The 24,500-nt window shown below is 36.5% G+C and overlaps 1 protein-coding gene across 1 annotated transcript; it reads right to left on the bottom strand.

Annotated features, from left to right (window-relative positions):
- Nucleotides 1–1,577: 1,577 nt before the first annotated feature.
- Nucleotides 1,578–24,500, bottom strand: LOC120313367 (complement factor H-like). Its single transcript, XM_039355219.1, has 9 exons — nt 24,252–24,500; nt 22,389–22,562; nt 21,755–21,943; nt 17,807–17,989; nt 17,368–17,574; nt 15,271–15,450; nt 13,264–13,443; nt 3,975–4,151; nt 1,578–1,745 (listed from the first exon to the last, which is right to left on the bottom strand). Exons 1-8 carry the CDS (start codon nt 24,313–24,315, stop codon nt 3,976–3,978), a joined length of 1,353 nt encoding a protein of 450 aa, XP_039211153.1. The 5' UTR covers nt 24,316–24,500; the 3' UTR covers nt 1,578–1,745; nt 3,975.

The following is a 24,500-nucleotide window of genomic DNA, read 5'->3' as shown; positions in this document are numbered from 1 at the left end:
AGAGAAAATAGGGTGTCACCATTTTATAATATATTTTTCTTAAATTCAAAAATCTCTTTTTTTACAGATGTGTATGAAAAGTATTCTTTGCTGCCAGTTCCACCTACCTACTCTGAATATGTACTATCTGTCTTGTACAATTTCAAATGAGTCAAAAAGACTCCTCATCGGGTGTCTTTAGTGTAAACAGTGTTTGTCTCACTCAGGACCTGTAGAGGACAGAGGGAATGGCCTTGGAGGACAAGAAAAAGGCAGCTGTAAGAACAAAGGAGCCTTAGACCAGGCCGAAACAGGGGAGCACATGTAGACTTGCAAAATTCTATGACTGTCATTGATACAATAAATGTAGTACTGAACAACAGGGCATTGATTTCTTAGTCTAGTTTACTTTACAGGGCTTGAATCACTTTAACATGAATTTTTCTGCATTTCTTTTCCTCTAGCCCTATCAATACATCATAAGCTCACAAAATTGACTAACGTAATACCAAAGGACATCTGGCATAAACCACAATTATGTCACATATGTCAGGAGGATATTGTATAGATGAAATTGTTTGCATAAATCTCTGCATAATGATGTGATATCACAGATTCTTTCCCTCTTTGCAGAAACCCTTCTGTATTTGCTCATGATCAGCAACTCCAAATTCTGTTCAGGGAACTTCTTACTCTTTACATTTTTCATGCCCAAAGACTCTGCCCAGAACCACAATTATCCATTTGTGTATCATGTAAAAGAGCTGAAGAAGTATCATGAGAAGGAAGGCCTTTAACAATTTCCAGAAGAAAATCAATTTCTTCTTCTAATGCTCTCTGGCTAGCCAATAATATCTTTATCACAGTTTTGATATTAGGAGGGAAAATAGAAGGATGCATGTTTTTCTCCCGTGTCTGAGTCAGGACTCTTAATGTAATGCCTGAATATAAGAAGTTTATAAAAAGCAGGACGATTTATTGCAGGATGGATGAAATAAGTCATAGTCCAGTCTTGCAGGAATAACTTCCAGTATTTAGGATGGACAGGACTTTGAACCATAGCTTTGGTTAACATTGCAAAATTTATTCCCAGAACTATTGCAAAAGGCTGTTTAAACACTATATAAATAAAAAGGTAAATAATCGTAAATGACAGTGAATGCTCCTTATGAATAAAAGTGTTGTTCTTCTGAAAGAGCTTTGTAGGCATAAACCAAGATGAAAGCATTCAGAATCAGGATTCATCTTGGCTAATATCAATGAGAATTTATATCTCTTTAAAAAATAAAAAATGGAAATCATTTTTCTAGATGGGTTTATTATTCATTTAATGAACTCAAAACTTCTTCATGCTAAAATACCATTTTGAGTGTTCTCAAACTGCTTTAAAAAGGATTGATGGTTGTTAATTCTCCTTAATCAAATATTTTGGTGACACGTTTATACATAAAGGTGTACATTATTGATTTCAGGTACATTTTGAAAAATGTATATTATGTTAAATTATAATGGCTAGTGATGGGCCTATATATTTGCTATTATTTTAGCAATAACAACAACAACAACAACAACAACAACAATAATAATAATAATCTAGCTTTTGCAAAGTAGGCTTTTATTTTCAAGATCCATTGTGAACTACTGCAGAGTACATATATTTTCTAGAACAAACACAAATTTCATGTAGAGGTATTAAAGAGAATGATCCAAAATTATTGACATCCAAATGCCGGTTAAAAAGGGCTGCCTCATTCATTTCCATAGACCTAGAAAATAAAATGTAAGTTTGCAAGTTATATTTTAAAGAACTATTTCTTATACCACTTCATCTAGAACAGAATGCACACTTGATAATTTTATAATATTAAACTGATTCCACACATGAGCAATATGGAGGAAATATCAAATCTGATTATCTCAGTATGTTAAATCTAATGGCCAAATGGACACTCGTTCTAAAACATATTGTAGACCATTCTGTCACTAAGCAGTTGCTTGCTTCTATTGTTCCTCTCTAAAATCTTAGACATTTTAGGAATGTTGACACTAATCAGGATTATATATATATATATATATATATATATATATATATATATATATATATATTACGATCTAAATTATGGCAGGCAGAGTGATCCTTAAGCATAACCTTTAGGTTGAATAAAGGAACTGGGCTGAATCCAAATTTACTTCTGCTCAGACCCTCAGAAATCTATTGGATAGGTTAGATGAATCATCAGTAAATGGAATTTCTTTGATTGTAATGAATTGTTGGATCCAACCCAAGAATTTAAATGAAAAATTTAGGCTGACTCAAACCAAACTTGTTGCAATGGGACCATTGAAATCAATGAATACATGAGGATAAATTAGAGTTTCTCCTCACTTCAGCCCCAGAAGAGAGCACTTTGCAGGATTCAGGAAGAGATGAAATTATGGCAGCTGTTTGTAACTCTCTGATCCAATCCTCATTGTTTTTAAATATACCACCCACCACAGATATAGCCACTTCCCTTCTGTTGTTCTGAATGAAGGGAAACTGATTTAAATCACAGAACCCTTAAGAATTTCTCTGGTTTAGAACAATTGCAGAAAGCAAAATTAGTTCCATTTTACCCAGACATCTCTTTGAGTTTGTTAAATACTTCACGTTTTTAATCCATGGATACCCTTAAAATATATTTAAAAAAAAACTTTGTGAGTTCATTCAATCTTTCTCCCTCTCCATTATCCAAAGGAGACCTTTTGGGTTAAGATGATTGAGAAAAAGTCATCTTCCCTTTATGAGTCATATCCATGAAGTAATCTTATATCAATTTTATCTGAAAAAGACTGAGCTAATTTGGGCATAACCATTGATTCAAAGTGGGATAAGGAAAGCCAATGATGAAAATTGTAAGATACCTGAAAATCAGAATATTTCATTTGCATGCTGGTAATAAAAAGTGGGGGAGGAAAAAACAGGAAAAGAAGGGGAAAGTGTACATATTTTATAGCAGTGTGGAAGAAGCACCCCTTATTCCTTCCAGAGATTTGTCCAATTGGTTGTTTTTGGATGGACATTTACTAGTCTTTTCAAACCACAGGTAAATTGGTTCATTGTTCTTTCTGTCTTATGGGGCTTTCAGAAGGCTTGCAGCTTATGGTAAAAAAAAATCTAAGTGGCAGATTATCTGTATGAAGCAGAAGTCAACTTGAGTCAACTTGAGCTGATGAGAATCGAACTCCTGGCAGTGAGTAGAGTTATCCTGCAATACTGCATTCTAATCACTGTGCTCTTGTCTTGATATCTGACAAGAGTTGTGTAGCTGATGATCAACTACTAGATACTAAACAGGAAGGATTTGGGGCAAATCCATGCAGCCTGTGTGCATGGTACAAGGACAGTCCACTGTTTCCCTAACACGTCTGTATGCTTCTACCTGTATGTCAGGTTCAGATCGTGAGTTGGGCAAGTACATATCCCTCTGTGAATGTGTTAAGTGTTAAGCTTTTAGTTCAGAAAATAAACAATAAAAGGTGTAAACTCATTCTTGTAGCACTGTAGCACTTCTCTGATTGTGAGAGGATGTGCGCTTCTTTAAAGAATCACTTGATTAAATCATCTTCTCGGGTCCCTACAATATTCAGAGAGGTACTCCCTGTGTTGTGGCTTATAGATTATGGTTAATAACAACATGGAGCATCATAATAATAAGGTTATTGCTATTGAATTTGCTTTTAATACATTTTTTTCTCTGCTTTTTGTAGAATCATATTATGATTATTATAAAGGCTTTAGGACATTTTTAAGAAGAAAAATTATAGAAATGTATCATTACTACTGCTAGTTATAAAAAACTAGTCTCCTGCCACCATTATTATTTCATAAACAATCATTCTTTGTCAATAAAGAAATTTATCATTCATTAATAATAAAGTAATTTCTGCTCTAGTAAGAAACTAAATACAAGGAAACTGAAACAAAAACGAAAAAAAAAAACCCCACTGCTTACCTTAACAGGAAGGAGGGGGATCCCAACCATTAGCAGTACAGCTAGAACGGCTTTTTCGGTCTCCTTTAAAGAAAGGCCATCTAAAACAGGTTATCTCAATTTCATCATTGTGCATATATTGAGATTGTCTAGGTTGAATGTAGCCATTCCTCACTTCTGGAAGGGAACACTGAATTTCTACAGAGGAATATGAATAGAGAAATGTGGTCAATAAGTCACTGCCTATGAGACTAATGCATTGCAAAATGAGGAGAGATCCTCATTCTATAAACCTTGAAGTGGAATTTATCTAGAGTTTATTTTGTTTTATGATTTTTTTTTCAGTTGCAAGTAACACAAACTGTGGGACCTTTCTCTGCCTATTGTGTTTCAGTTCTGTCAACTTCACAAGATAGCAATAGCAATAGAACTTATACTTACATACTGCTTCACAGTGCTTTACACCTTCTCTAAGTGGTTTATAAAGTCATATTTCCCCCAAAAATCTGGATCCTTATTTTACCAACCTCGGAAGGCTGGAAGGCTGAATCAGCCTTGAGCTGGTGAGATTAGAACAGCCGAACTGCTGGCAATTAGCCTTCTGATTGGCAATCAACAGAATTAGCTTGCAATACTGCATTCTAACCACCATGCCACCATGGTTCTTAAGATGGGTGGGCTAAGGAAGTTCAAGACTACCTTCACTGAAATTTGTTATAATAATAATAATTATTATTATTATTATTATGGATCATCGCACAGTCAGCCAGATGTTCAGACTGGATTTGGCATTTTGTCTACCTATCGAGTCCTTACCCAGGACCTGGGATAGGCAGATGTGGATGTTTGATGGTATTACAGATATCGTCGCAGGATGGAAGCAGTTCCTAATAAGGCCGCCTTTTGCAATTGACTAATAGCGAATTTGTCAATGCCAATGGTGTTCAAGTGGTGCTCCAGTTGTTTTGGGATTGCTCCCAAGGAGCCTATGACTATTGGTACTACCCTTGCTTGCTTTTGCCACAGTCTTTCTATTTCTATTTGTAGGTCTTTGTATTTTGTTATCTTCTCCAGTTCTTTCTCTTCTATTCTGCTATCTCCAGGCACTGCCACGTCCACTATCCAGACTTTTTTGTCTTTCTTATCGACAATTGTTAAGTCTGGGGTGTTATGTTGCAGATGCTAGTCTGTTTGAATTCTGAAGTCCCAGAGCAGTTTAATTTTATCATTTTCTATGACTTTCTCTATTTTATGATCCCACCAGTTTTTGCTTACAGGCAAATGATATTTTTTGCAGATCTTCCAATGCACCATTGTTGCTACTTTGTCATGCCGCTGCTTGTAATCAGTCTGTGCAATCTTCTTGCAACAGCTTACCAAGTGGTCCACTGTTTCTTCAGCTTCTTTGCATAGGCGGCACTTACTGTCTGTTGCTGTCTTCTCAATTTTGACTTTGTATGCATTTGTCCTTAAGGCTTGGTCTTGTGCAGCCAGAATTAGTCCCTCGGTCTCTTTCTTCAATTTTCCTGCTCTTAGCCATTGCCAGGTTTTATTATTATCTGCTTTCCCAGCTATTTTTTTCATGTATTGGCCATGTAGTGCTTTGTCTTCCCATGCCTCTATTCTGTTCTTCATTTGGTCTTTCTTGAAGGCCAGTTTGGTCTCTCCAGTAGTTAGTAAGCCTTCCTGATATACTAATTTCAGTGCATCTTCATCATTGTTCTTCAGATATTCTTCCAAAGCCATTTTTTCTTCTTCAACCATCTGATGTACTTGTAGCATTCCACGCCCACCTATTTGCCTTGGTAGATAAAGTCTATCAATGTCACTGCGTGGATGAAGGGCATGATTCATTGTCATTATTTTTCTGGTCTGCCTATCCATTGCTTTTAGTTCTGCTTGAGTCCAGTCCACTATTCCAGCTGTGTACCTAATGACTGGGATTGCCCAGGTGTTGATTGCCTTTATAGTATTTCCTCCATTGAGTTTGGACTTTAAGATCTTCTTTACTCTCTTGATTTATTCACCTCTAATCTTTTTCTTGACTTCAGCGTGCTTGATATTGTCAGCTTGAAGGATACCCAAGTATTTGTAGTACTCTTCCTCATCCAGACTCTTAATGTTATTTTCGTGGGGCATCTTGATTCCTTCAGTTTTCATTATTTTTCCTTGTTTGATAGTAAGTGTGGCACATTTGTCCAAGCCAAACTCCATTACAATATCTTGGCTATATATACGGACAGTGTTGAGCAGCGATTCTAGTTCAGATGATGTTTTTCCATACAGCTTCAGATCATCCATATAAAGGAGGTGGGATAGTCTGGCAGATGTTTTTGATGTTTGATAGCCATGTCCTGAGTTATTCAGTATTGTTGACAGAGGAAACAGTGCAATAACAAATAGTAATGGTGATAATGAATCTCCTTGAAATATTCCTCTCTTGATATTAACCTCTCCCAGCCTCTCACCATTGATCTGCAACTGTGTCTTCCATTGTGCCATCAATCTTTGCACAAATTTTCTGATGTTTCTACTGACTCCTGTTATTTCTAGGCACTTTATTATCCAATCATGTGGCAGAGAGTCAAATGCCTTTTTGTAGTCAATCCATGCCACATTCAGGTTGGTCTTCCTTCTCTTGCAGTTTTCCAAGATCATTTTGTCTATTAGGAGTTGATCTTTTGTTCCTCTGCTATTGGGGCGGTTTCCTTTCTGCTCAGGTGGAAAGAGATTGTTTTCAGCTATATGCTGTTGCGCTGCATCAGCTACCACACCAGTTAGTAATTTGAAAGTTGTTGGTAAACAGGTAATTGGCCTGTAGTTGCCTGGTGTTGCCCCTTTTGCTGGATTTTTTATTATTAGGTAGGTTTTCCCAGTTGTTAGCCACTTTTCAATTTCTCCTCCTTGTTGTATATTGTTGAACTGCTTGGAAATGAGTGGGTGTATAACAGTTAAATGTTTCAATCAAAACCCATGCAGTTCATCTTCACCTGGTGCTGACCTATTTTTGATTTTCCTTGCTCTTTTTTCTACCATTTTTGTTGTTATTACTAGTTCTTTCATTTCAACTTCTGTTTTATTTGCATCCACCTCTTTTATCCAAGCCGCATCCTTGTTGTATTTCTTTGGGTTATCCCATATCTGCTTCCAGAACTGCACTGTTTCTTCTTTGTCAGGTACTGACTGATTGCAGTTTCTCCATTGATGGATTGGTAGAAACGTTTCTGATTGGATTGAAATTGGAGGTTCTGCCTATAGTTTGCAATTCGAGCTTCATATCTACTGATTTTCCTGGCTATAGCTGTTATTTGTTGCTTTATTATTTCCAGTGCTTCCTTGATCTTCCTTGTTTCTAAGTGGTATTTCTTGATTAGGTATTCTTTGGTCTTCTTGTTCTTCAGCTTCTTTTCTTTCATCTGTTCTAGCTTGCTTGCATGTGATCTTAACTTGTTGTTGTTGTGTTGTTATTATTTTATTATTATTATTATATTATTATTATTATTATCGATCATCGCACAGTCAGCCAGATGTTCAGACTGGATTTGGCATTTTGTCTACCTATCGAGTCCTTACCCAGGACCTGGGATAGGCAGATGTGGATGTTTGATGGTATTACAGATATCGTCGCAGGATGGAAGCAGTTCCTAGTAAGGCCGCCTTTTGCAATTGACTAATAGCGAATTTGTCAATGCCAATGGTGTTCAAGTGGTGCTCCAGTTGTTTTGGGATTGCACCCAAGGAGCCTATGACTATTGGTACTACCCTTGCTTGCTTTTGCCACAGTCTTTCTATTTCTATTTGTAGGTCTTTGTATTTTGTTATCTTCTCCAGTTCTTTCTCTTCTATTTCTGCTATCTCCAGGCACTGCCACGTCCACTATCCAGACTTTTTTGTCTTTCTTATCGACAATTGTTAAGTCTGGGGTGTTATGTTGCAGGTGCTTGTCTGTTTGAATTCTGAAGTCCCAGAGCAGTTTAATTTTATCATTTTCTATGACTTTCTCTATTTTATGATCCCACCAGTTTTTGCTTACAGGCAAATGATATTTTTTGCAGATCTTCCAATGCACCATTGTTGCTACTTTGTCATGCCGCTGCTTGTAATCAGTCTGTGCAATCTTCTTGCAACAGCTTACCAAGTGGTCCACTGTTTCTTCAGCTTCTTTGCATAGGCGGCACTTACTGTCTGTTGCTGTCTTCTCAATTTTGACTTTGTATGCATTTGTCCTTAAGGCTTGGTCTTGTGCAGCCAGAATTAGTCCCTCGGTCTCTTTCTTCAATTTTCCTGCTCTTAGCCATTGCCAGGTTTTATTGTTATCTGCTTTCCCAGCTATTTTTTTCATGTATTGGCCATGTAGTGCTTTGTCTTCCCATGCCTCTATTCTGTTCTTCATTTGGTCTTTCTTGAAGGCCAGTTTGGTCTCTCCAGTAGTTAGTAAGCCTTCCTGATATACTAATTTCAGTGCATCTTCATCATTGTTCTTCAGATATTCTTCCAAAGCCATTTTTTCTTCTTCAACCATCTGATGTACTTGTAGCATTCCACGCCCACCTATTTGCCTTGGTAGATAAAGTCTATCAATGTCACTGCGTGGATGAAGGGCATGATTCATTGTCATTATTTTTCTGGTCTGCCTATCCATTGCTTTTAGTTCTGCTTGAGTCCAGTCCACTATTCCAGCTGTGTACCTAATGACTGGGATTGCCCAGGTGTTGATTGCCTTTATGGTATTTCCTCCATTGAGTTTGGATTTTAAGATCTTCTTCACTCTCTTGATGTATTCACCTCTAATCTTTTTCTTGACTTCAGTGTGCTTGATGTTGTCAGCTTGAAGGATACCCAAGTATTTGTAGTACTCTTCCTCATCCAGACTCTTAATGTTATTTTCGTGGGGCATCTTGATTCCTTCAGTTTTCATTATTTTTCCTTGTTTGATAGTAAGTGTGGCACATTTGTCCAAGCCAAACTCCATTACAATATCTTGGCTATATATACGGACAGTGTTGAGCAGCGATTCTATTTCAGATGATGTTTTTCCATACAGCTTCAGATCATCCATATAAAGGAGGTGGGATAGTCTGGCAGATGTTTTTGATGTTTGATAGCCATGTCCTGAGTTATTCAGTATTGTTGACAGAGGAAACAGTGCAATAACAAATAGTAATGGTGATAATGAATCTCCTTGAAATATTCCTCTCTTGATATTAACCTCTCCCAGCCTCTCACCATTGATCTGCAACTGTGTCTTCCATTGTGCCATCGATCTTTGCACAAATTTTCTGATGTTTCTACTGACTCCTGTTATTTCTAGGCACTTTATTATCCAATCATGTGGCAGAGAGTCAAATGCCTTTTTGTAGTCAATCCATGCCACATTCAGGTTGGTCTTCCTTCTCTTGCAGTTTTCCAAGATCATTTTGTCTATTAGGAGTTGATCTTTTGTTCCTCTGCTATTGGGGCGGTTTCCTTTCTGCTCAGGTGGAAAGAGATTGTTTTCAACTAGATGCTGTTGTACTGCATCAGCTACCACACCAGTTAGTAATTTGAAAGTTGTTGGTAAGCAGGTAATTGGCCTGTAGTTACCTGGTGTTGCCCCTTTTGCTGGATTTTTCATTATTAGGTAGGTTTTCCCAGTTGTTAGCCACTTTTCAATTTCTCCTCCTTGTAGTATATTGTTGAACTGTTTGGCAATGAGTGGGTGTATAACAGTTAGATGTTTCAACCAAAACCCATGCAGTTCATCTTCACCTGGTGCTGACCAATTTTTGATTTTCTTTGCTCTTTTTTCTACCATTTTTGTTGTTATTACTAGTTCTTTCATTTCAACTTCTGTTTTATTTGCATCCACCTCTTTTAACCAAGCCGCATCCTTGTTGTATTTCTTTGGGTTATCCCATATCTGCTTCCAGAACTGCACTGTTTCTTCCTTGTCAGGTACTGACTGATTCTTTGCAGTTTCTCCATTGATGGATTGGTAGAAACGTTTCTGATTGGATTGAAATTGGAGGTTCTGCCTATAGTTTGCAATTCGAGCTTCATATCTACTGATTTTCCTGGCTATAGCTGTTATTTGTTGCTTTATTATTTCCAGTGCTTCCTTGATCTTCCTTGTTTCTAAGTGGTATTTCTTGATTAGGTATTCTTTGGTCTTCTTGTTCTTCAGCTTCTTTTCTTTCATCTGTTCTAGCTTGCTTGCATGTGATCTTAACTTGCTGATCTTATTTTCTAGTCTAACCTTCCATTTTTCTGGTGCACTGTTTGTTTGTTTTTCTTCTTTGTTGATTTTGCATCCCAGGTATTCTGTTATAACTGCAGCTGTGCTGTACATTAGTTGGTTTGTTTCTTGCAGTGAATTGGTGCTTATACTTGATATTGCAATATTTGCATCTTTTAATGCTTGTGCTAGCTGTTTCTTTGGAACAAGCTTCAATGCAGGTAGCCTTATTCTGTTGTTTTTGTGCTGTTCTAGATGCTCAGTTATTCTTTGTTTCAATTCTTTTATTTCTTTAGTTAGAGGGTTTTGTTCTTCCTGAGGTAGAGGTGCCTGGTTTCCAAATGAGAACAGTTGTATATCTCTGCTAGATTCCTTCACTGCCAACTCCCCCTGGTTTGCCTCTACATTCTGAATTACTTCTGGTAAGGCTTTGATTTCTTTGCCCTGGGTAAACCTTTGCAGTTCGTCCAATTCTGTTTCTGTGAATATTTTATTTCGTGTTATAAATCGGCGTTGATCTGCTAGTCTCTGTTCTGTTATTTCTGATTCTGGATGTTGTTCTTTCCAGAATTGGTGCATTCGTTTTAGATATCCTCTTCTTGTTGGACTTGATCTGTAGTAACAGATCATTATTTCTTTGTTTTCCATCACTGTGTATCTGCGACGGGTAAACACCTTTTCTTCCAGTAGTTCTGCAGCTGCTGGCCCTGGTTGCTCAGCCAACAGTCCTGAGTCCTGTAACCCATTTTTCACCAGATATCCAGGAACTCCAATATCTAGTGCGGACCTTGTTAACCCGGGCGACGTCCGAGCCGGTATGGCATTCTGAAATTTACGTCTCACCATATTTTTTATGGGAGAGACACTCTTTGTCTGACTCCTCTGATGAGACCTGTCCAGTATGGTTGAACCTCTGGCATAGCTCTCATCTTCCTCAGAGTACACAAGCCCCACAACCACGTCAAGGTAGTGCCTCACTGGGGGTTATTATTATTATTATTATTATTATTATTATTATTATTATTATTATTATTATTATTATTCCAGTCATTAGGTACACAGCTGGAATAGTGGACTGGACTCAAGCAGAACTAAAAGCAATGGATAGGAAGACCAGAAAAATAATGACAATGAATCATGCCCTTCATCCACGCAGTGACATTGACAGACAAAATGCCAAATCCAGTCTGAACATCTGGCTGACTGTGTGATGATCCATAATAATAATAATATCTTATGCATATGATTGTGCTATATTTCTCCTCCTTCATTCAGTAAATAGGAAACATTCTGAAAGCCTTCCAAATGTTATCTTGCTTTTCTGAACTTAAAAATGTTTTAGCCCCTAGACAACAGTTCTTGCATACATCTGTAAAGGCAATCTTTCTTACTTTCTCCATAGGTCTGCCTCCAGTATATAGTGTATATGTTTTTATTGCTGTTGTTGTTCTTTAACATATATTGAGCTCCCTCTTTTAGCCAAAAACAAATCTTTCCTTGTTTAGAAACTGGTTTGGTAAAAAGTTTGACCCCATAGACATAGAGCACCCATCATCCCTCATTTTAGAAAAAAGGTGCATCCTGAAAAGTCATACTCCATTTTGTAGCATTCTGAGGTGACAGAAGCATCTAGAAGAATCCAGCTTACTCCACAGCACATGCTCTTCTGAAGACAAAAACTATATCCCTTGCATAGCAGTCACCTCATTCTGTTTTTTAATAAAGTATCTAGTTCTGTGTTTATGGTCTGGATTATTGAAGGATAGGAAACTTTAGCTGCATGTTGAACTACACACAGGTAAAATGTAGTGAGGACAGAACATAGAGAGAACATCAGAGAATAATATCATCTGGAAGATTGGTGATTGCAACATTAGCTATCAAGCAATTGTTTCAGTGTAAAAAGGTTGGGGTGGACAGGACAATATTCATTCTGCTAGCAAAGACTTTTTGAGTAAAAAAAAAGTCCTCTCTCAAGTAAGAATTCACTAATCATGAGAGGCCTTAGTGTATGATGAGAACATGGATGTATTATACAGATGGCTACGGTAATGATCAGGATTAACAGCTTCAAATTCCCCCAGATGATCCACAACTTATTTATTTTGAGGCCTAGGCTGGCTTCCTGAAGAATTCTCTGGAGGCAAGAAAAATTCAAGAAATAGACCCAAGCATTCTACAGACAATTAGCTCTTATGAAAGCATTGTGAAATGGATTTCTGGGATAATTTGGTGAGTCTGAACTGATAGACAGTGTTTCCATTCAAGTTCAACAATTTTGGTGTAGCTGGGATAAATGGACTCTGGGTCTCACTTCCCAATGTGAAATGTTGAATACAAGAGAAAACATTTTATCTGCGACTGGTTATGTCTTATTTTAATCATGGGAATATAGAATTTGGTTATTGTACAAATGACAAAAGGTTTCAAATCTTCTAGAAGAGTGTTCACATATAAATGTACCTATTAGAAGCAGAATATAAACAGATCTGACATCTCTGTAGAATTTACAAGTTTTTATTGCTGTTTTGGTAGACTTCTATGTCTCTGAAGGAGTGGAGATGATATTGTGGTGATTGGATGACAAGCCTTAGCCAGCAGAGCTTCCTTGGATAAAGTAAGGCCAAGAAATTGCCCACCATCTCTGGAAAGTTGTTCCTTGTGAAAAGGATGCAGGACTTTAAGGTCCTTGCCGTTGACTTATAAGTCTCAGTGGCCAGAAGATACAAGAAAGTCAATGAATTTTCCTGTCCTCTGGCTTATGGATTATGATTAGCGATAGCATGGAGCAAATCTTCAAAAAGTAACTTCATGCTATGGAATGTGTTCATTATTATTTAATCTGCTTTAGCTACATTTTTTTCCTTACTTTTTATGGAACAATTTTATGACTATTATAAAAGGCCTTGGGGCTGTTTCTAAGAAGAAAAATTATAGAAATGTTATCATTACTATAGCTAGTTATAATAAACTAGTGTCCTGCCCCCATTATCATCTCATCTCATCCACCATAACATAGGTATATCATTCATAAACAATAAAGCAATTTAGAAAGAAACTAAAAACAAAGAAATTTTAAAAAAAAACACTGCTTACCTTCACAGAGAGGAAAGGGACTCCAACCATTAGCAGTACATTTAGAAATGTACTTTCTTTGGATTGCTGTAAAGAAAACCCGTCTATGACAGATTATCTCAATTTCATCATTGTACATATATTGAGATCGTCTAGGTTCAATACGGCCTTTCCTCACTTCTGGAGGGGAACACTGAATTTCTATGGAGAAATATGAATAGACATACATGGACAATAAGTTACTGCCTATGAAACTAATGTATTGCAAAATGAGGAGAGACCCCCATACTGTAGATAGACCTAGAGACATGGTGGCGAACCTATGGCCCGTGTGCCACAAGTGGCATGCAGAACCCTCTCTTTAGGCCTCTGCCGCTGTGTGCAAAAAAAAAGGTTCAATCAATCAATCAATTTCAACTTCTTGCGGGGAAAAAAAGATCTTGCAAAGTTGGAATTAATTGATTGAACATTTTAGTCCCACCCAGCCTGCCATTACCACTGCAGCCACACCCACAAAATGGGCCATGCCCACCCAATGGGCCACACCCATCCAGCACCCCACGATAGATAAGTGGGTTTTGGGTTGCAGTTTGGGCACTTGGTCTCTCAAAGTTTTGCTATCACTGACTTAGAGAATTTATTCTGTTTTATGATTTTTTTTCAATTTTCGAATAACACATGCTGTGGGACCTTTCTCTATCTCATATGTTTCAGTTCTATCAGCCTAACCAGATGGATGGGGTAGGGAAGGGGTAGGCAACCTTGGCTCTTTTATGACTTATGGACTTCAACTCCCAGAATTCCTGAGCCAGCTCCGCTGAGGGGAAAGGGAAAGGTTTCCAAGCTTAGCCATGCTGGCTCAGGAATTCTGGGAGTTGAAGTCCAAGAGTAATAAAAGAGCCAAGGTTGCCTACCCCTGGGCTAGGGAATCAACTCCACACGAAGCTTAAAACTACCTTCACTGAAATTTGTTATATTAACATACCTTATTCATCTAATTGTGCTATATTTGTCCTCCTTCATTCACTAAAGATGAAAGAAGGCCTGAGAGCCTTCCAAATGTTATCTTGCTTTTCTGAATTTAAAAATGCTTCAGTCCTTTTTCCATAGGAAATAGTTCCTGCATATTTCTTTGTCAAGGGAATCTTTCTTACTTTCTCCATAGGTATATGAGAAGATCACTAGAGAATGATATTACTAGATTGATGATTCCTGCACTAGCTATCAAGCAATTGCCTCAATGAAAAAGGTTGGGGTGTATCAAACCTAGAGGACATTTGGCAAATGAAAGCTGATACCTGATACAGTAGATTATTTACTCAGCTCATGCAAGAAATCATACAAAAAGATTATAAACAACAAAATATCACAGGAATTGATATTTTGAATGCACTGGAACACCTGTCAAAATTATCAAGTTCCAGTAACAAAAAAATTGGGAACATAGAAGTTGTTGAAAATGAGCAAGTTAAAATATTTTGGGATTTCCTAATACAAACTGATAAGTCTTGGCTCATAACACACCAGGTATAATAGTGGTTGATAATTAAAAAAAAGTGTGGATAATTGATATGGCAATATCAGGGGATAATAGAATACAAAACAAGAATTGGAGAAGATCACAAAGTAACAAGATCTGAAAGAGAATCTGTGAATTTGCCTATAACTTTGGTTATTCCTCTTTATTTGACAAGCTGATATTCCACACTTCATTGAAACCCATTTCTTGCATCCATCCAACTTGCATTTAGAATCTTTTCAAGGTGAATTGGTGGAAATGCAATTCTACAATCTTGTCCATTCTAGTCTGATAGTTCATCCTCCTTTCATGTCTGCCCTATATCCTGTTGTAACTAAATAAGAACTTTAGATAGGTGCAAAATCTGTTAAAAATGTTCTGAGTGAGATATGTCCCTTAGGCAAAAATAATTGGAAAAATTACAGAAAATAATGTTTAAAAGTTCAGTTCTTCAGAGTTAAATAGCTCAGCCCTTCCATAATCATAGTAATACGTGCAAGTTCTATTACCAACACATTTTGGTGAAGGTGACCATCCATTTCTTGTGCATTCAATCACTTTTTCCCCATTATCTGGTTCAAGAGTAAATCCACTATCACACTGAATTCGAATTAGATCCCCATCGTGATATATAGTTCTTTGAGATCGAATAGAACCATTCAATATTCTTGGAGGGTTGCATGTAATTTCTAGAGAAAATAAAGCATATGTTATATGAAAAAAAAAAAAAAAAATCTGTGCTTATATTGGATTATGAGAATTTTTTCTAACAGCGTAGAAAACAATACCATTATTATACTATATAACATCATGAGACCATTTTAATCAGTAATCATGCCTATTGATGGGCACCAAGTAATTTCAAACTTCCTGTTAGTATCTAAAATATACTGTGAAATTAGCCATCTTGATTAAAAGTACTTTTACTACCCTTGTATTTATTTTGAAGATTAATAATAAATTCAGCAAGCTGCTATAATGATTCATCCCCTATACGTTGATGTTGAAATTGAAATATAAAGCTACAATTTGATACCGTCATATTTGCTATTCACTCCCATTGATCACAATAGCATTTTCAGCCACCTGGAAGTATTGTAAATTATGGGCTCCACATCTTGCCTGTTATAAATGGGTTCAATGATGGATGCATTGCTGTAAAGCTCTATGAAGCAGTGTATAGGTCTAAGTACTATTGCTATTGTTGGTAAATCTAAAGAACAAGACTGTAGATAGTCTTGGTGGGAAAAAAAAATCTATGTGATTGATGAGTTGATACCAACTTCACGACATGTAATTAATCAATTTGTTCTTCCTGGGATTGCCCTGGGGGTACCCTGGAAACGTCAGCTGGTCTAGAATTCAATACACTGCATATGTTCACAGATGTAATCTGAATTCTGTAATATTACAATACTGCTGTAGAAGTTTCACTGTCTACCAGTGTTCCTCTGGATGCAATCCAAGGAGCTGCTCACTACTTTTAAAGGTGGATATGGTTCAAGATTGGGCTATCTATGACATCGAATTTTCCAAATAATCACTGCTTGTCCAGCTTGGAGGGCAAGACAACATTCACTAAGGGTCCTCAACTATCAGTTTGGTCAGGGAATGATATCAAATTTTCTTCTTGCAGCTCCCCTTCTCTGGGATCAGCTGCCCTAAGATGAGAGTTTATTTATTTATTTATGAGACTTATATACCGCTTTAAGTGCAAGCACTCTCTAAGCGGTGTACACCAGTAAGCAATGTATATATATATATATATATATATTATATATATATATATATATTTATATTGCCCCCAACAATCTGGGTCCTCATTTTACCTACCCTGGAAGGATGGAAGGCTGAGTCAACCTTGAGCTGGTGAGATTTGAACCACTGACCTGCTGAACACAGTCAGCTAAAGTGGCCTGCAGTACTGCACTCTAACTGCTGCACCACCTCGGCTCATAAAAGAGTTGTAGCCTCTCTCCTCACCTACAGGTGAAGAGTTACAGGAACATGTGTGTATAAGTGTGCATTTTTTTATTCTTTGATTCCTATTTTTATATCTGTAAATTGCCTAGAATCCACAGGGAAAAACATGATAGAGAAATGTGCATAAATAAACATCTCCATTATGTTCTTCTGATGCCTATAGTGAAACTACTGGTTCTGGGAGACATTAAACTTCTAAAAGTGCAAAATGTACCACATTAGGCATCCACTAATCTACTAGTCCAGGGGTAGGAACCTTGGCTCTTTTATGACTCGTGGACTTCCGCTCCCAGAATCTGGGAGTTGAAGTCCACGAGTCATAAAAGAGCCAAGGTTGCCTCCCCCTGTACTAGTCCAAAGATCAGAGGTAAAGCAATATTCTCTAGCAGTAACTAAATTAGACGGCAACAGTTTATAAATTCTTAAAAAATAGAAACATATAGTATCTCAGCTTTGGAGCTGAGCTATACTATACCATTCAATGATATAAATGGTATTGCCATGCAGATATATTATCCTGCATTGATGAATGAGCAATCTTTTTGGAAAAACTCTCAAGGATGCTGTGTGCTGTTTGTGTACTAATTTAGCCATGGTTTGTAAAATTAAATCCTTTGAGTCACCTTTACATTTAGGAATCACGGGGGTTGTCCCATCACAATGGATTATAGAAGCTGATTGGGAAGAATCTGCTGCAAGGACATATCCTGTTCTACAGATCAACTCTATAGAATGACCACGTTGCACAAATATATTTTCAGAGGCATCCATTCCATCTTTAACTTCTATCTTCTGCCTTTCCAGTTCAGCCGTGGGAATCATACAGGGATCTCAGATGAAAAAGAAAATAAATCTGTTAGAGAAGGATCCAAATGCAAATCCAAATCTTATTGCAAAGGTCTAATAATAGAATTTAGCTTTCACCTACTAGCCAGTTCACCTCAGATATAGAACTGAAATCATATAAATCATCTTTATGCAAGAGAAAAAGAAAACAGTGAATGAATCCTAATGATTAGAAATGCTCATCAAAATTAGGTGAAGGCTTTCTTTTCTACTTACCGAAGCAAATGGGCACTTTTGTCCAGGTCCCATTGTCACAGAAAGATCTTTTCTGGCCTTCCATGGCATAATACTTTTGGCATTTGAATTCTACTGAAGAGCCAGATCTGTACCACTTCTCAGATAACGTAGTAATGTCTCCATTCTCAGTCCTTGGTGGACCACTGCAGTTTTCTCCTCTTTCTATTAAATATGAAAGCATGAAAAGACTTTGGTCATACTCCAAACTAAAGCTTTGTGATTATGTATTGAACAGATAATCTAAGTAGTTTTTAAGTATAATGCAAAAGCAGCTACAAAAGCAGAAAGAATAATCAAATTAACAATGCCTCCATTTAGAATTAACACATTAAACTAATATAAACCAGCTAAATATATTGCAAGTTATATAAGTGTGCAAATTATACATAATCATAAACTGCTCTTTTTATCCATGACAAAATTATACCAGCTAAATATATTGCAAGTTATATAAATGTGCAAATTACACATAAACATAAATTGCTCTTTTTATACAGCATCATTTATTTTCTTAGCAGAAAAAATAGCCTTTTCCAAAACTGATAATTATATATTTCTTGAATTCAATCCTTGATATTTAAATAGTAGTAGTTTTCCAAATTTCCTTGGCTATTCCACATGTATGATATAACCTTGCAGTTCCAGAAAAGTGGTTAGATTTCTTGATTTTAGAATATAATTCAAAATACCATTTAGAACTTTAACATGAAAAGATTTACCCATATTTCTATTTGTTACAATATTCTTCTAAAAAGAAGCCAAAATTAATATGACTCAGTTCTGAATGTTTCTGATTTAGTTTTTGAGAAGTTCCAATGAATTCAGAATCAAATCTCTACATAAATTCATTTCAACTACAAGTCCAAAGGATACACTTAATGTGTTTTGAAGTCTGAATGGAGGATGGAAGATCTTGTGGAGTGATTCTGGGAATCTCCCTAACCCAGGAGAGTCATATCAACCAAAAGAAAGCCTATTCCTTCTGTTAGTAAGATGAAAAAGGCGACAGCCCAGAAAAAAACCCTTCAGGGAACCCCAGAGAGCCCTCTCTGAACTTGCCTTCAGTTGGCTATCTTCACAAGAAGTCCCATGTATGGTTAATCTTTCTGATGTAGTCTTTGAAGAGTTCTAATACATCATCCTTGCTCTGGGTTGACCCAAGTAATTGTCAACATCTTAACAGAAATACATGAAGTAATGGCATGTGGGAATGACCTTGGAAAAAAGTGAGAGGAGATGCAGCCAAGGGAATGGTCAGATAAAAGGCAACTTAGCCCATCGCAGAAATGTGGATGGGCAAGTGGTTCAGAAAAGACACTCCCAGTTTCATGAGCTGTAAAGGGGACTGAGGGGTCAGTGGGGAGGAGAATTTACTTTAGGATTGCAAGAATATACTAACATAATCTTATAGAAAAGTAAAATTAGCTCATCTGTCTGTGCATCCTATCTAGTCTACTTTGCAAGGTTGACACATAATTATTTTCTAATAAAGATCTTAAAAGTTGATATTAAGTTAAATTAATAATTACACATAGATCAGTAGTTCTCAACCTTTTTAATGCCACGACCCCCAACTGGTCTTAAGTCGAGGACTACTCAACTGGTGCAGCACCGTTTGCAGAATGGGACTTTTGGTGGGCTCAGCAGGGCAGAGACAGCCTGGACAATTCCTATTGGCTTTTGAAAGCCCATAGAATTAGACTCTATTCAAGAGAGTCTATTCTATTGGCTTTCAAAAGCCAATAGAATAAAAGGGAGTAGCACAGCTAAGGAAAAGGGGGGGGGAAATGGCGGACTGCGTTGTTTGGCGACCCCCGTGAAATAGTCGTTCGACCCCAAATGGGGTCCTGACCCACAGGTTGAGAACCACTGACATAGATAGATGATAAAATAAACGCCTAGTAATATCAAGGTTGTGTTATTGCTTATTCCATCAGAAAAAAATATATTCAGGATCCATGATTCTGAGGCCATCAAATGTAGATATTTCAAATCACCCATCTCTGACTCAACCCACATAAAGATATTATATATTTCTTCTGTGAGATTCCTTGAACGTCAGTAAATATTTTTAACCAAATTTATCATCTAAGTGTTTTCATTTAAGCTCTGTATTTTTTCATTTTCACAGAATTATAGGTAATAACATATCTATGTATACAAAGTTTATATGCATGTCATACAACCCATCAACTGGCACAATTGTTATTAACTTCAAAAATCCTTATGTTTGTTCTTCAATAATATCATAAGAATAATCATATTATGTCAAAAAATATTAAAATACCACCTGCCATTTATAATTGAGCACATTTAAAGTAGGATTTGAATGTTTGAAGTAGGATTGTCTAGTCCAATCTAACACATGTTCTGAGCATAGCAATATGCTTTCTATTTATAGGTTGATGTAAACATTAAATGTCCTCCAAGTTAAATTATACTGTGTGTATATCATTTTCTCTTTCTATAATTTTTAATTAAAATTTTACAAAACACAGGAAAGAAGGAAGGAAGGAAGGAAGGAAGGAAGGAAGGAAGGAAGGAAGGAAGGAAGGAAGGAAGGAAGGAAGGAAGGAAGGAAGGAAGGAAAACAAAAGTGTAGAAAGAAACAGAAAAAGATGTGATCCTTTGCAGTAAGTATTTACAAAATTTACAAAATTCAGTCTCAATGTATGATTACGAAAGATTGCATCACTTTCTGATTTTAACTATTAATATGTGATGTTGTTTTGAAATATTTCTATCTTAACTGAATAGAACTGAAATAAAACTGAAACTGAACTGAAAATTCACAAAAAGATTTAGGGTTCCACCAACAATTAAGTGATCAAGAAACAGTGATAGTTCTGAAAATTCTTCTGGACTATTTTTTTTTTTTTTGTGGACTACAAAATTATTATAAGAATCAGAAAATTAAATATCTTCAAGCAAAGATGTCCTTCATGACCCAAATAGTCTGGAACCAATACTTGCAGAATTATTAAATACAGTCATATTCTCAGGTACCTTAATATTACCATGACTATATGATAATGTCATCCAACCTATTTCAAACAAAAGAGATTTTTCATCATGCAAAATATGGTTCTCTCCTAATGATATGATATCAACATGATTTTAAACAACCTTTACATTTTTTGAAACAAATTCCTATGCTACCAATATTTATTTTTTTAAAAAACCCTCCCTTTTTACAACTCTGTAATCTCTTAATTTGGGTTAGACACTGGGTGACTGAAGGGAGCTGAGCATTTACTGACCTGATTCCCTTCCTGATGCCACATGGAGTTCACAGCAGATATTTTTACTTTGCATCCTAGGAGAGAAACATATGCTGCTACCAAGGATTGACTCTCAACCTTCCAAGTGGAAGGCAAGCATCTTCACCACTAGAAGACCACATCACTCATGCTACCAATATTTATATGTATCTTTAGCCACATAGAAAGAAAACATCTTATATTTTGGATTGAGTTTAAGGTCAAAATTAATATTTGGAGAAATGTCAGAACATCCTTCTCCAATTTGCTTTAGGATTTTTTTTAATATTTCAGTTACCGTATATGCCCCCGTATTAGGCGACCCGGCGTATAAGACGACCCCCATCTTTATAGCCAGGCCGCATTCCTAGAACGTCGTCTTATACGCCGGAAACTACCAGTATTTCTGGCGTATAAGATGACTAGGCGTATAAGACGACCCCCGTCTTTGGCGCCGATTTCAGCGCTCGCGGAAGTCATCTTATACGCCGGCATTTATGGTACCACTACTAAAACTCTAAGGCAAATATCAGTGATTTCAGTGGCCAGTAAATTACTCTTAAAAGAATGGAAATTTGGAAGCAAATGTTCATATTCATTATGATATATTAATTATTTTAATTAGTTACAATCCCAGAGGAATCCATCATACTGACAGCATGCTTACCAGAGAGACATAATGGCAAATCCATGTAACCGTCAACACACTTTCTGACTGATGGAACCACAAGCACATGTCTTTCATTGCACTGAAATTGCAGACTATGATTATTTTGAATAATCCAAGTTTTTCTTTGGCCTCCAAACACAAACAAGTTTTTTGTTGCTAGCTGTTGTCTTGTGATTATGCATGGCGCTAAAAAAAAAGAAAGAAAATAAGGTAGATTCCACGTAATTAATATAAGCTTCCAATTGACCATCTTTAATTTTATTCACTGATTTGCTTGTTCATTCAATAATGTAGATCAGTTTAATATTTTCAGATTTTAAATAAAAAAATCTGACACCAGGACAGTCTGGCTTCAGTGTAGAGCAGGGGTATCAAACTAGTAACCTGCAGGCCGGATGCATCACACACAGGCCACACTCACCCTGGCTCCACAAAGGAAAAAACATCATGATAAGTCATGATACACATCATGTGACACAATCGAGTTTGACACCCGTGGTGTATAGGGAAAACTTGGATCCAAATTCAAGCTAATTCTCAAAGAATTTGGTAGCTGCAATTCTTATCCTATTGGAGCAATTCTACATTTTCTTCCAGGTTTACACTAGTTAAAAAAAGCATGATGACTTACCCAAGCATTTTGGTGGACGAGGCGTCCATTCTTGTGCCTTACACTGAATCCATTCAGGTCCTTCCAAGACATAACCAGGGTAGCACCTATATTGCACTCGGTCATTTTCCAGATACTTGGCTTTCTCAGTGGTTACAATTTCTCCAAAATCAATGTCATCTGGTTCTTCACATACTGAAATTATATTTACATAAAATTATCTTACTTGCTTAGACTTTTTACTTTTCCTATTAATTCTCATGAACTTCTCATGAACTGCAAGATAACAAACTTCCTGTTCTAAACCAAGTTAGATTATTTCCCACTTTTGTCATAACTGGAAACCAATACCTGCTGGGCACTTCATCCTCACCAGAGGTAGTCCTCAATTTAATGATTTTTTGAAGTTCCCAGGAATTTACTTGGGGAGGTGCTTTTGACCCAGATTTGAAGTTTCAACAGCCATCCTTCACCGTGGTCACATGAGTTCATTTTGGTGCTGGGCAACTGGGCTGCATTTATGGCCATTTACAGCATCCCTGGTTACACAATCTTGTTTTCTAACAATTTTGCCAAAAACCAGCCTTTACCTCCAGTTTCCAGCAAAACTGCATCAATAGTAAACCATTGGATCACTTAACATCTGTGGATTTGCTTGTTAACCATGGTAATTCATTTATGCCCACAACAAAAATGGTTATAAAAATCTAGTCAGTCACATTGCTTTATGACTATAGCAAGTTATAACCAAGAGTCCAAGTGGGTCATAACTCAAGGGCTACATGTAATATGTAACCTTCCCTTTCTGATGTCTAACTTGAACAATGCTGGGGGTAGGGAGCTATTTAGTTTATTAACCAATTGATTAAAAAGAAGAAACAAGAAAGCTCAGCACTAGCAACTCACTGGCAACCATCCAAAACAGTGATAAATAAATGACTGGCTCAAAATTTATATTAGTATGAATATAAGCAAATGCAGTCATAGCTCCTGGTCTTATAAAGTGAATATTATCTTCCTTGTCTTCTCCTAAAGGATATTCTTACCATGAATTTAGATAGCTACTAATTGATTTTATTTTTATCTTAATGTAGTGCATCTCTAAAATTTTAAACTTCTGCATAATCAATGCTCTTATGGAGATATTATGTGCTGTACTGGTAGACCAGAGAATTAATAAAGGGCATGATAAAAATAACCTCATCTATAGGAAAATACAGAGAAAAAGAATCTATTCTAGTTAACACCCTCTTGTGGACTTGGAGGAAAGTATAGATAGCTACACTACTGTCAACATGTTATTCTACATATGCACAGGAAAAAAGTTGAGTCTCAAAACTTCAGCAGGATTTATTGCTATGAAAAGTCCTCTATTTCTGTAATCTGTGATTTTAGTACATTAAATGATGTTGGTAATATAGTAGTTAAATAATGTGGAAATATATTCAATAAATATATTTCATTTTACACCTGTTCATTTCAACTTTTAGGGATCTTTTTTGTTTATAAGTAAAATAAACCATTAAACACAAATACTTCAGTGCAATCAAAGAGTAAACTTTTACATCAGTTTTAAAGTAGCATTATTAGACATGATAATCACTTGGTTATTGTGGTATCAAGTTATTTATTACCTGAAACAAAATTCCCCCCCAAAACAGGTGTGAATTTATAATACCAATGCAAAGTATTTTTGCTATTCACCAATCAGTTGCTGAAAAAAATTGCATATGTTAAGGGGATTGTAATTATCAGTCTATGACATTCTTAACGAATCTGGTATTATAAATTTCAAGAAAGCAATAAATGAAAAATGGAACTCTTTTAATGATTGCAGCAGAAACTGTTTCCCTTAGTAACCCTTGATTTCTCTTCTTAACTTACCATTTTGTGAAGAGCAACCTGGCCAGAGAAGAAAAACAGCAACCAGGAGCAGCCAGCTCTTCATAGCTCTTCAGGCAATGTCTGAACCACCAAACTCACTTCAGCAGTTTGGCTATCTCACGAGTTTTCTCCTAGCTACTACCATCTCTTCCTCATTTTTGTTTGTTAGTTTGCTTTTTGTTAGGGAACTGATGAGGAAATATTATCTGAATAAGAATATGATCTTGGCAGCTAAGAGAGGATACCATG

This window comes from Crotalus tigris, unplaced genomic scaffold (genome assembly GCF_016545835.1).
Source record: "Crotalus tigris isolate CLP2741 ecotype Arizona unplaced genomic scaffold, ASM1654583v1 scf7180000018636.906410, whole genome shotgun sequence".
Classification (NCBI taxonomy): Eukaryota; Metazoa; Chordata; class Lepidosauria; order Squamata; family Viperidae; genus Crotalus; species Crotalus tigris.
Note: the sequence above shows the minus strand (reverse complement) of the source record. Positions and strands in the feature narration are given on the sequence as shown.